The sequence below is a fragment of the Elephantulus edwardii genome, unplaced genomic scaffold (genome assembly GCF_000299155.1).
Source record: "Elephantulus edwardii isolate Elephantulus edwardi_28Jun2011 unplaced genomic scaffold, EleEdw1.0 scaffold00031, whole genome shotgun sequence".
Taxonomy (NCBI): Eukaryota; Metazoa; Chordata; class Mammalia; order Macroscelidea; family Macroscelididae; genus Elephantulus; species Elephantulus edwardii.
In genome coordinates, this window is record NW_006399781.1 from 18,440,371 (window position 1) to 18,453,824 (window position 13,454).

At 39.9% G+C, this 13,454-nt stretch overlaps 1 protein-coding gene across 1 annotated transcript in view; it reads left to right on the top strand.

Moving 5' to 3' along the window:
- Positions 1-13,454, top strand: part of TMEM66 (transmembrane protein 66) — an 18,055-nt gene that overhangs the window by 560 nt on the left and 4,041 nt on the right. Inside the window, exon 2 of the mRNA XM_006884176.1 lies at positions 5,479-5,670. Coding sequence (XP_006884238.1) covers positions 5,479-5,670 — 192 coding nt within the window. The remainder of the gene's footprint in view (positions 1-5,478; positions 5,671-13,454) is intronic.

The window sequence follows — 13,454 nt, forward strand, 5'->3', positions numbered from 1 at the left end:
CTTTGGGATTGCAATACAACTTTTTACCAGTAAGAGGTTCAACGAGTGTGAATGTAGCACAAATACAAACCCTTGGGACTCTTGAAGAGTTGCTAGCTTCCTCGTAGTAACATGGCTGAGGCAGAGGGATGGAAAAAAAAGTTATCCGAGCTTTGATTTAGGTAGTCCTGGAAGATTTCCTTAAGGGCGGAGTAAACGGTAATAGAAGTGAAACGAGAAAAGGGAAAAACCATCACAGGAAGTGGTCTGCAGTTGTGGAGGCGCACAGATTAGTGATTGTAATAGAGATTGTAGTGAGACAACAGAATTGTACAGCAGGGTCTTATGTAAGTTTTGTTTTTGTCTCTGAGCTGTGAGAATATTTTAAAGGAGGTAAATGAGAGTGGGTGACATAGAGCTGAATTTGTAAATCTCTTCAGTCATAAGACTGAAATAAACTACCATATAGAGATCTTGCTATGTGAATAGTTGGAATAGAGGTTTCTAACAATTTAAAGCGAGAGCTCCTGGGAAGAAAGGTCTTGTCTGTCCTGTTCACCGAGCCCAATAAATTTGTTTAAAGAGGTCATATGGTATGAGTTCTTGTTTGGTGACTCTGACTCAGTAACCCCGTATGGCTGAGAACAACTGTCACGTAGAGTTGCTGTAATCTTTACTGGAGGCTTAATAACATGTAATTGATCCTGTCCCAAATAAGTTTCTGAATACCTGGTGGAGGAGTAGAATTTTTTTTTAAGTGTGAGCAAAAAAATTCTGCCATCCCATTCGTCATGAAGAAAGAGCTCCCATTTAGGATTGTAGTAGCGAAAACATGAGGCACAGTTGAGCATATGCCATCGACATATGTGTTTCTTAGACAGTCTGTGAAACACAACCTCCTCTCCATCAACTCCTGAAGCAGGTGTGTAGTATGTACATCTTTTTTCCTGTGAACCATTTAAAAAGAGAGAAAGTAGAATTCTGGGAGAAGTCAATTGTTCCATTACACCTGAACACTGCTCATGTATGTTTCCTACAGTTCTGTTGAGTGCATAGTGGGTAAGAAGACAAAGTAGAGATAGGTGATTGGTAATGGTAGGGAAAAATGATAGGTAGTCATACACTTGGCATCTCAGGGACAGATCACATATTCACTCTCCCTCTCATTGCCTTTGAGTGGGGATCAACTGAGCAGACCCATAGCAGAGATTGCCCTTTTTTCTCTCACAGAGTAGCTGATGAGTTTAAATCACCTGCCTTTTGGTTGGCAGTGCAATTCCCTGCTGATTAGGCCACCAGAACTCCCTTAAGAGAGACTAAAATGTACAAGGTGGAAATATTACAAAACTTATTTTTCAAGGTGTCTTCCACATGATGGCACTAGTTAAATGACATTCTCCTAATTTTTTCTTTTCAGTAAAAATGTGTTGGACATTGCATTTATCCTTGATGACATTAAATGAGCAACCTGGCTTGTTTATCTAATATATTTTCTTCTGCTTCCATGATCATAGATCCTAAGAGAGTATGCTCCTTTAACTTTTCCATGAGACTCACAGTGTTTCTATCAAAAAACCATACATGACCATAAGGATTATTTTTGGTTTACAAATGCTGTCTAGGGACCAGTCAGTTGAGACTGTTTAAAATGATTGTTAAATTTGCATTTCAAAGACCACTTAGAACAGCTGCTTCCTCCTAGAGATTATTTTTAGGCTCCACTCCAGACCTGAGTCAGTATTTCTGAGGAGGGCTGTTTTCTAAAATTTTAACAAGCACTGTCTTATTTATCTAGTGTTGCTGTAATAAATATAGAGGATTGATGGCATTAACAACAAATTTATTTTCTCACTCTTAAAGAGGTTGTTGTTAGTTGGCCATTGAATTGAGTATAACACATAGCAACCCAATGAACAGATCTGAACCCTGTCCTATGCTGTGCCATTTTCACAGTTCCTGACATACTAGAGTCCGTTGTGGCAGTCACTATGTCAATCCACCTGGTTGAGGGTGTTCCTCTCCTTTGTAGACCTTCCGCCTTTCCATGCATGATGTCACTCTCCAAGGAACAGCCTGATATATGTGAGGCAAAGCCCTATCATCTTTGCCTCCAAGGAGCACTCTGGCTGGATTTCATAATGCGATGTAGGAAAGACTTCTTCTCTGTCAGCTCAGAGGAAAGTCCTTGTTCTTTGGTTGTTTTGTGATCTCCTGCAGTGTGGCATCGATCTTCCCTCAGCTCTGCTATTTTGCTTAATCGGTTCTTTTATTTCTATCTCAAGAGATTAACTCAAAACACACCCTCCACTAATACTATCTCATTAACCTAACAAATATGTGAAAACTGGACATTGACTATGGAAGAGCAAAGAATCAATGTCATTGTATTGTGTTGGTGGAGAATGTTCAATATACCATGTGCTTCTAAAAATACAAACAAATTATCTTGGAAGAAATGCAACCAGAGTGTTCCTTGAGGTGAGGATAGTGAAGACACAGGAGGGAAGAATTATCAGGAAGGACAAGTCCCTGGAAAAGGACATCATATTTGGAAAAATAGAAGTTCAATGAAAGAGAGGAAGACCGTCGATGAGATGAATTGACTTTGTAGATTCAACATGGATTTAAGCACAGGAGAAATTGTGAGGACACTACAAGGTCTCCTTTTTTTGGACACAAGGTTGTGCTGAGTTGGAGCTGACTCAATGGCACCTAAAAATAACAAAATCTTTACAGAAAAAAACTCACACATCTGTCCCCTGTGAATCAGTGGTGTGTCTGAACGGACCTTTTGTGAAAGTACTTGAATGCTTTAATCACTGTGACACCAATTTTTATTATCTTGAATATCACAGATGTGTCTAAACCAAACCCATTGCCATTAAGTGGAGTCTGACGTGGTGATCCTCTAGGACAGAGTGGACCTGCTTCTAGGATTTCCAAAGCTTCATTCTTTTTTTTAAAAAAAATTTAAATTAATTTTTGTATGTGTACCATCAAATGGTCGACCACTATCATTCAAATATATGCACCAACAACCAGAGCCAAGGAAGAGGAGCTAGAAGATTTTTACCAACTTTTACGATTGGAGATTGATCGAACATGCAATCAAGATGCATTGATAATAATGGGTGACTGGAATGCAAAAGTCGGGAACAGAGAAGAAGATTCAGTAGTTGGAAAACATGGACTCGGTGACAGAAATGGAGCTGGAGAATGATCGAATTTTGCACAATGATTTATTCATAGCAAATACATTTTTAAGAGACATAAACGCAGGTTATATACCTGGATTTCACCTGATGGTATGCGTAGGAATCAGATCGATTACATCTGTGGAAAGAACCACTGGAGAAGCTCAATATCAGCTGTGAAAACTAGGCCAGGAGCTGATTGTGGAACAGACCACCAACTACTCATATGCAAATTCAAGCTGAAGCTGAGGAAAATTAAGCCAAATCCAAGGCAACCAAAATATGACTTAGAGTCTATCCCACCTGAATTTCAGAACCATCTCAGGAACAGGTTTGAGGCTTTGAACACTAATAAGTGAAGGCCAGATGACTTGTGGGACGATATCAAGGGTATCATCCAGGAAGAGTACAAACCGTCATTGCAAAGACAGAAGAGGAAGAAAAGACCAAAATGGATGTCAGAAGATACTCTGAAAATTGCACTGGAGCGCAGAGAAGCCAAAGCACAAGGAAGAATTCAAGATACTAAAGAGTTGAATAGAAGATTTCAAAAGGCAGCACGGGATGATAAAGCAAAATATTACAATGAAATGTGAAACCTCCACCCTTCCAAGCATCATGTCCTTCTCTAAGAAACAGCCCCTCCCAGCAACACGCCCAAACTATGTGAGGTGAAGTCTCATCATTCCTGCCTCCAAAGAACCTATCTGTTCTCTATGACATATGTGTTTGCTCTCTTGGCCATACATCGGATATTCTGTGCTCTTTCCAACACCACAGCTCAAAAGCGTCTGTTCTTTTTCTGTCATCCTTATTCATCTCCAGTTCTCAGATGCATAGCAAGTAATTGGAAAGACCATGGCCTGAATTAGACCTTAGTTCTCAAACTGACATGACACAACCCTGCTTGCTGAAACTGAGGATGATCAGAAGCGCTTGCTGCAGAAGGTCAGTAACTGCAGCCTTCAATGTGGATTGAAACTCAACATCAAGAAAACAAAGATTCTCACCACTGGGCCAGTTGGCAGCATCATTATGGATGGTGAAGAGATTGAGATAATAGTTTTAGTTTGCTTGGCCCCACAGCCAACACTCTTGGTAACAGCAGCTAGCAAATCAAGAGACGAATTGCATTGGGAAAGTCAGTTGTCAGGGACCTCTCCAGAGTTCCTCCAGAAGAATGACGAAATTAGGCACCTAATCTGGGCTATAGTCTTAGCAATTGTGTGCTATGCTGGACTGTGACTATGGATGAAAGAAAGAGAATTGATGCCTTTGAGCTGTGGTGCTGAAGAAGTGTTGAATATACTATGGACTGCTAGAACAGAGTTGTCCTAGAGAGTGTGAAGCCGGAATGCTCCTTTGTTGCAGACCGTGGGTCCCAAAGAATAGAATAATTTTATAATTATTAATAAAGAGACAAACAGCCAGGAATGAGATAGAGCAGAGAGCATAAAACAGAGGGTCAACAGTTCTCGACTGAAGACTCCAAGTCATGTTTCTCTGAGTATTTATTTAGAATCATAAGATAATAAAAGTAAAATCACAAGTACAAAACAAAGGATAATGGTGAAGTCTTTTGCAGATAAGGCCAAGTTCCTCTTTATGTTAATCTCAAGAGGGAGGGGTTCATTTGACACAAACTAGGAACAATGTTAACTCCTAAGGAACGCCCCATTGCCACCAGGTGGCCTTCAGTTTGTATCAAGCTTCCCTCATTTCCCGAAACAGCATTTGGTCTACTATTATTAAATTTGATATACGGCTTCCCATACTCCTTGGAGTCAAGGATTCTGAAGCTTCGTCTGATATACTTTGGGCATGTTGCAGGGAGGGACCAGTCCTTGGGACGTCATGCTTGGGAGAGGGGAGGGACAGCGCAGGAGAGGAAGACCTTTGATGAGTTGGATTGGCACATAACAACCATAACCATAACAACAATAACAAGAAGAACAAGGGATATGCTCTGCCAGGTCTCCGTCTCCTGTCAGCAGGCTCCTTCCCCCACTCCCCCAGTGTTTATGCCACGCCTTAGATTCCTCCAAGAGCTTGACGTTCCCGCCCCTTGCTCCTGGCCATCACCAATAGCGTGAAGTCTCCTCCCCTTGATTCTCGTCACGGCTGCGTTGCCCAATCAGAATGCAGATACACTAAAAAAAAAAAAAAAAAAAAAGAATGCAGATACACTGAACTTCAGGGGCGGGGCCAGCGACAGCTAATCTTGTGCTTCTACGTGCTGCAGAGGCAGTGACAGGCATTTAGAACAGGCTTTAGTTGTGATTCTAGTGCCTTTCTCTGCACACAGCTTCCGGAGCTCCCCACTGCGCAGCGGTTCTGAGAGTCGAGCCTCTGGCCTGGGAGCGTTGGGGCAGCCGCGCGCCACTTCCACCGAGCGCCATGGCTGCGGTCGGGGGGCCGATAACGACCAGACGCTGCCCTCTCCTCAACCTCCTTCTTCTCCTCGCCTTTGGACCTGTGCTGGGCTGGAACCATCCTGGTGAGTGCTCTAGGTTTCTGCGATCACTTCCCGTGTACTGTCCTGCAGCCTTCAGCTAGCACTGAAAGGCCGCTAGGGCGACCATTTCCGTTGGTCGTCCTGAACTGAGCCTCTCTGACCGTATTCTCTTTTCCATCCTCTTCCCTGTCTTCGGTGCCTTGCCTATCTCTTGGCTCTTCCCAGCCTCCTTTTCAGGCTGAGAAGAGACAGAACGGGCGGGGCAGGGCCAAGCGGGACGATTTATGTTCTTAACGTCGTTTTTTCTACTGGAATCGCAGAATCTGACCACTTTCTTTTTCGGGCCACTGTTGTCATCCCGCCTGCGGGCTGAAAAGCTCGTCCCTCACCTACATTGTTGCGACTGACTGATGTCATCATCTCTCCTGTTGCTATGGCTTGGCTGTTGCTATGGCTTGGCTGTTGCCATGCCACCGTCAAGTCTCTTGACACTTCCTAAATCATACTTGGTGGAGAGGGTTAAAATTCTTGGAAACAGTTTTACAGTTGTAGACTGCTTATTTTCGTGAGTGAAACACATGTATGTTTTTCATTTTGCCCATTTCAATGACGTATGGTTACAAGCATTTCATGACACTAAGCTTTCCCATTGCTTTTCACTGTTTACAAGAAGTAAACTTTTTTTTCACCTTAATATTATTTTAGGGATGGTGCAAAATGATTTCTAGGGGAAGAATCCCTTCATATCTATTTCATTAAAATGTGGTCTAAAGAAATTAATATTTAGACTTTTTAATTTAGCAGATGATGCATACTCTTAAATTGAAGGTTATGTAAAAATGATGTCAGCACTTAAAACATATTTTGTTGTGGGAGTGAAAATATTTATGTACCAAAATTACATCTGTGGTCTGATGCTTGAAACGTCCTACAGTTTTGCAGCAACAGATTTATTTGTTTTTTTAGATTTTATTTATTTATTTATTAACATTTTCGTTTGAGGGAAAGGTTAAAGAGCAGATTGGTTTTCCATTTAACTATTTGTGCACGTTTGTTTTATAACAATAATCGTACCCACAATGTCATGAACCTTTCTCCACTTTCTTTCTATTAATTCTCATTTACAGCAATCCTTCTATATACCCCTTTGTTTCATCAGGGCTTTATCCTTGGAAAGGGCTGCTCTTTTGATCCCGTATGGTTGGTTATTCTAAGGAGTAGGTACTTCCCTGGTCACCTTATTGTTGTAGTTAGGTGCCACGTCATCCACTATGGCTTATACAGCCACCTGACGAACAATGAATCTGAACCCTGCTCTATCTTACGCCATCCTCATAATTTCTGATGCACTTGAGCCTGTTGTTACAGTTACTATGTCAGTCCATTTTGTTGAGGGTCTTCCTCTCATTTGCTGCCCTTCCCAAGCATGATAACTTTTTCTAAGGCCTGATCCCTCCTAAGAACATGCCTAAAGCTATGTGAGATAAAGTGTCACTATCTTTGCCTCTAGGAAGTATCCTGGTTGCAAGATGTACAATTTGTAGGTGTGCCTGTTTAGTGACCTAGGTCTGTCTTACTTAGCCCTGGTGGCTGAGTACTAGAAGTAACCAACCAGATAGGATCAAAAAAAAGAAGCATTTGTCCCAGAATAAAGCCCAGAAGTAAAGAAGCAGTAGAATAGAATGATTCGTGGAAATGAGAAGTACAGGGAGGAAGTAGAAAAAGTACAGTTACATGATAGACACTGTGATTAATAGAAGACAAAATGCATACCAGTTGTTGAATGGAAAAATCAGTCTACTCTGTAGACTATCAGTCAGATCACAATTAAATAGATTTGTAAATAAATTGAAGAATATTACAAATGAGAAAAAAGGAAAATCTGAGTTTGATCAAGTACTTACTATTAATTTGTGTTTGCTCTTTCAGACAGAATATTGTTACAGGATGTGAAAGCTCTCACCCTCCATCATGACCGCTATACAACCTCCCGCAGACTGGATCCAATCCCACAATTGAAATGTGTTGGAGGCACTGCTGGATGTGATTCTTATACCCCCAAAGTCATACAGTGTCAGAACAAAGGCTGGGATGGTTATGATGTACAGGTAACGTTAACATTGATGGTAGTCTACATGGGATTTTTATTTAGCAAAGTATCTTTTTTTTTTTTTTTAAATTTAGGTTGTTTATTTTTTCATTTCAATGAACATCTACAGACAGAACATCTATTTTATTTCCAGACAAGTACTTTCTGCAGCCTTTTAAGGAATCAAATCCTTTCATGGGCTTTGGTGGTGGTCATGGGGCAGCACCTGCAGGTCTCAATCTAGGTGGAGGTGTCGGGTCCTTCAGGACTTCACGAGGACGGTTCCTCACCACCTTGCTGTGAATGGCACAGCTCACACAGTAGTGCAGTTTCACATAGAGCTTTGGAAGCACATAGGCGTAGAAAACACTCGCTTCGGAAATGTCCCTGACAGCAGCTGCCTCTACTATACTTCGAATTACGAACTTCTTAATTGCCTTGTCTTTGGGCACGCACTGGGTGCAGTTCGAATAGGCTGCACGTGGCCGCAGCCCTTTTTGGCAGACCGTTGTTTCTCCTTTTCTTCATCATGTTGGAAGTGAGGATCCGAGGATCTTGAGCATTTCTTCATATATTTAGTGGCCATGTGAATATCTTCTTTGGTGAAATATTCTATAAATTTTAGAGAAAAGTCTTTTTGTGAGATTTGTTATTGCCAGATATTTCCCCCCAGTCTCTAGCTTCTTTCTTTCCCCCTTCTTTGTAGAGCTCTTTTGATACATGTAAGGATTTGATTTTTAGAAGGTTAGGATTATGTGAATTTTCCTCTGCTAGTTGTGCATTTTTAGTTATATTTTATAGTCTGCTTATGCCTTAGATTAGGGCTCCTAAGTTTGCCCCAATTTTTTTCTTTTGTGATTTCTACAGTTTTGGTTTTTTTTTTTTTTTAGATTTTAAGCATAGATTTTTGATCCATCTTGAGTTAGTTTTTCTATGTTTTTGTGTAAGGTGTGTTTTATGGGCCTTGATTCGGTTTTCTACGGAGAGAGAAGCAGTTTTGCCAGGATAATTTGTTGAAGAGGCTGTATTACCCCTACTTACTGGATTTTACCTTTGTTAAATAGGTGGTTGGAGTTATTATTGTGTTCTCATTCTATTCCATTAATCTTTGTACCTGCCATTGTTGTACCTTTGATCGCCGTGCTGTGTAGTAAATTTTGAGATCAGGAAACCTAAAGCCTTCTCCATTATTTTCCTCCTTCAGCAGAGCTTTGCTTTTATAGGATCTTTCTTTTTCACATAAAGTTAAGAATGGTTACTTGCATGAAAGCATTTTAGTATGCTTTGTCTTGCAACCCTGGCATTTTATACACAAGACATGGCATTTCCTTGAACATTATTTAGAAGTGATAACTCCATTGCCGTAGAGTCAAATCTTTATCTGGCCGTCTAGCAGGTTTATTGTTGTTAGGTGCACTTGAATTGGCTGTGACTCATAGTGACCTTATGAACAATGAATTTATACCCTACCCTATCCTGTGCCATCCTCATCATCTGTGTAGTATTTGAACCCATTGTGAATAGTCACTATGCCAATCCTTCTGATTGAGGGTCGCTTCTCTTTTGCTGACCTTTCTGGTCATGATGTACTTCCCTTCCCCTCCTTGTGTACTGTCAAATCAGATTTGACTGGCCTCTGTTCTCCAGCGGACCATCTGGTGGATTCAAACATGATGTGCTTTTTCAAGCACTAGCCACTCTTAACAACATGCCACCAAAAGTATGTGAATTGGTTTCCCTGCCTTGAAGGAGCACCCTGGTTGCACCCCTTCCAAGATGTATTGTTTGTCTTTTTGGCAGCCTCTTCTTCAATATTCTCGAATATTCAACATTCTTCTTCAGTACTGCAAATCAAAGGCATTGATGGTTTTTTCCCCCCTCCCCTTTTTGTTCATCCTTATTCACTGTCCATCTTTCTCCTGCATAGCACATAATTGAAAGCATCATGATTTGGATCAGGCTCATCTTAGTCTTTAAACTGGCATTGTTCCTCTCTAACACCTTGGAGAGTTTCCTGACAGCATTTTAAGGGTTTAAGATGGCTGCTCAATAGTCAGAAAACGTGTGTTGACATTATCACCTTCCAGCAGCATGATATTCTTGCTGTGGTAGATTTTGTGGTTGATTTGCTTTATTCCTTTGTTGTGATTTGGGTAAAATTTGTAGAACAAGTTGGTTTTTCATTTAATAATTCATGCACATTTTGTTTTACATCTTTAATTGCAATCCTCAAAGTGTAATAGGACTCTTCCCACATCTTTCTTATCATTCACATTCTTCCTTCTATCCTGTTCCTTTCTGCCCTTTGAGCTTTATCTCTTGGTTTGTCACTGCTCTTTGATCTCATGTGGTTGGTTGGTCTAGAGTGTATGTACCTCCTGGTGTTATTTACCTTTTATAAGCCTGACGGTTGTTTTGTTTATTAATCTTTATTCATGATACAATTTAGAAAAAGATTATGTTCACTGAAGATATTTATCTCACCTTCCCTCCCCTCCCCACAACATGGCTAATTAAATCATAGAATCTTCACATGAGAGTGGAATTCCCACTCCTATTTTATTTTTAAATCAGCTTTGTGATTTTGATAAAAAAAGAATGAAGTAATTTACTAAAAATGTGTGACATTTGTGATATACAAAATTGGATGAATTCAGGAGAAGATAAAAAGTAGATGAATGGGATCTTCTAAGAATTAAATCCCTATGCACATCCAAAAACTTCTCCAACAGGGTAAAAAGGGAAGCCATAGACTGGAAAAAGTATTTGGTAATGACATATCAGATAAGGAACTTATATCCAGAATTTATAAAATACTTGAGCACCACAACAAGATAAAGGTAAATAATCCAATAGAAAAATGGGCACAGGATATGAAGAGACACTTCACCAAAGAAGACATTCAGATGGCTAACAAGCACGTGAAGAAATGTTCAAAATCCCTAGCTCTAAGAGAGGTGCAAATCAAAACAACTGTATCATCTCACCCCAGACAGAATAGCAAAATTTAACAGAACAGCAAGCAACAAATGCTGAGGAGGTTGTGGAGAAACTGGAACCCTTATTCACTGTTGGTGGAGTGTAAAATGGTGCAACTACTGTGGTAGGCAGTATGGCGCTTTCTCAAAAAGTTGCAAATAGAGATACCATTTGACCCAACAATTCCACTACTGGGAATATACCCCAAAGAGACCATAACATCCAAGAAGATATATGCCCACCCATGTTTATCGTGGCTTTGTTCACAATAGCAAAGAGTTGGAAACAACATAAGTGTTCACCAACAAATGAATGGATAGAGAAGCTGTGGTATATTCACACAAGGAATACTATGCTGCATTGAAAAACAAGGACCTCATGCAATATTATTAAAAATGGGTGACTCTGGAGGACACTATGCTGAGTGAAGTATCTCAGTCACAAAAGGGACAAATACTTCATAGTGCCACTGTTGTAAAACAGGACTGACCTTGGGGTTGGGGAGAGACTCTAAGAAAGATGGGTTCAATAATGTATACTGCATTGAAACAGATGAGGGAGAAAACTGTTAAAGGGATATGTGATTGGGTATTTTTGTCATGACAGGAGTCTAGAGCAAAGGCTACATGGTGGAGTGGACCTGGGGGAGGGTTTGTAAAACAATGAAAGATTTTTTCTTTTACTTTTCCAAGAGGGTAGTGTACGAGGAGGGAGGGTTGGCAGGGGAGAAAAGTGCAACAGTGAATGAATGGAAATCCAAAGTCTCTATAAATTTTTACCGAAATTAATAATAAATTTAAATAAAAAAATTAATCCAGCCAAAAAACCCCCCAAAACCCAAAATTAGATGAATCACACCTTGAGGAAATACTTTTCTTCAGAGAAGAGATAAGCACTCAGATTACATTTTTAAAAATTTATTACTGTCATTGTTGATTTTAATGAAAATTTACAGAGACTTTGGATTTCCATTCATTGTTTGTTGCACTTTTTTCCCTGCCCACCCTTCCCCCCCCAGTTTGCTTTTCTATTTGAAAAGTAAAAGAAAAAGTCTTTAATTGTTATATTATCCCTCCCCCCAAGTCCACTCCACTATGCAGCCTTTGGTCTGGACACCTGTCATGATAATAATACCCGATCATATATCCTTTTAAAACAGTTTTCTCCCTCATCTGTTTCAATGCAGTATACATAATTTATTCCGTCTTTCTCAGTCTCCCTCCAACTCCTAGGTCAGTGCAGTTTTACAACAGTGGCACTATGCAGTATTTGTCCTTTTGTGACTGAGATATTTCAGTCAGCATAATGTCCTCCAGTGTCATCCGTTTTGAATAATACTGCATGAGTTCTTTGTTTTTCACTGCAGCATAGTATTCCATTGTGTGAATATCTCTATCCATTCATTTGTTGATGGGCACTTATGTTGTTTCCAATTCTTTGCTATTGTGAACAAAGCTGCAATCAACATGGGTGTGCATATATCTGCTTGGGTGGCAGTTAATGGTTGATTTGGGAGGATACTTTTTTAAGGATCAGAAAAATATAAAATGTTCAGTTGAGATGAAGAAAACTTAAAGGAGAAAGTATGCTGTGTCTGGAGAGGCATGTGAGAGATTTAAGAGGTGACAAGATAGCGAGGAAAATAACATTGACAAAGAAGTGTAGAACTTGTCATACACTGGTTTATCATTTCAAAAGAACCTCTTCTAATTCCAAGAATTTGAATAATTGAGTGGAAATACAAGCACTGTTAAAGACTACCAGCTGCTCCTCTGGAGAAAAATGGACAGCTTCCTCCCGTGTGATTTAACTGCCTCTGAAAACCCACTGGGAGGCCAACTACAGTCCATTCGAACTCTATGGTACGCAGTAGCATAGTGTTAGTAGCCATTTCTGGTTTGCATTACTAAAGAAATGGTAGTATTTTTAGTCAAAGGTTACATAGCAAATTTTTATTTCTAAGTTATTTATTCCATGAGACTGGTCCCACTTTACATAGTGTGTTGACTTTCTTATTTTTGTTTTTGCTGTTTCATTTCCACGAATCTAGTTTGTTTGCCCCCTTGCTTTTTCATCTTTGTTTTAGAGTGACTATTTACTTTTGGACACATACATGATTTTTTTAAAAGAAGCACACTACTTGTGGTAGTGCTATTGTGTATTTCATGAGCCACCCTTATTTTTAGCTAAAGGAAGACTCATTTTTGGTTTTGGTTTTGGTTTTGGTTCAAGGTTTATAGAATATCTTCTGGCATTAGTTAATTTCAGGGAGTCCTCTAGTTCAACACCACCACTACCACCACCACATTCATTGTCCAACTTTCAGATACATATGAAGCAATGGAAAATGTCATAGCTTGCATCAGGTGCACCTTACTCTTTAAACTGTTATCTTTGCTCTTTGATATTTTAGAGATCCTTGCCAGCAGATCCATGCAAAGTGTCTTGATTTCTTGACTGCTGTTATTTATCTTGGGTTTTGATTGTGGATTCAAGTGAAATGAGATCCTTGATGACTTTAGTTTTCTTCATCTGTAATGGTGGTGTTACCTTTTAGATCAGTTGTGAAGATTTACATAAAATATATGTTAAATGCAAAAAACCAAACAAACATTTAGTCCCAATAAACTCTTTCTTTCTCTCCCTCCCCCCCTCCTTCCCGCCCCCCTCTCTCTATCTCTCTGAAATGCTATGACATGCTGGAAGACCCAGCAAGCACCTGGCATCAAATTATGCCACCCTATGATTAACACCTACT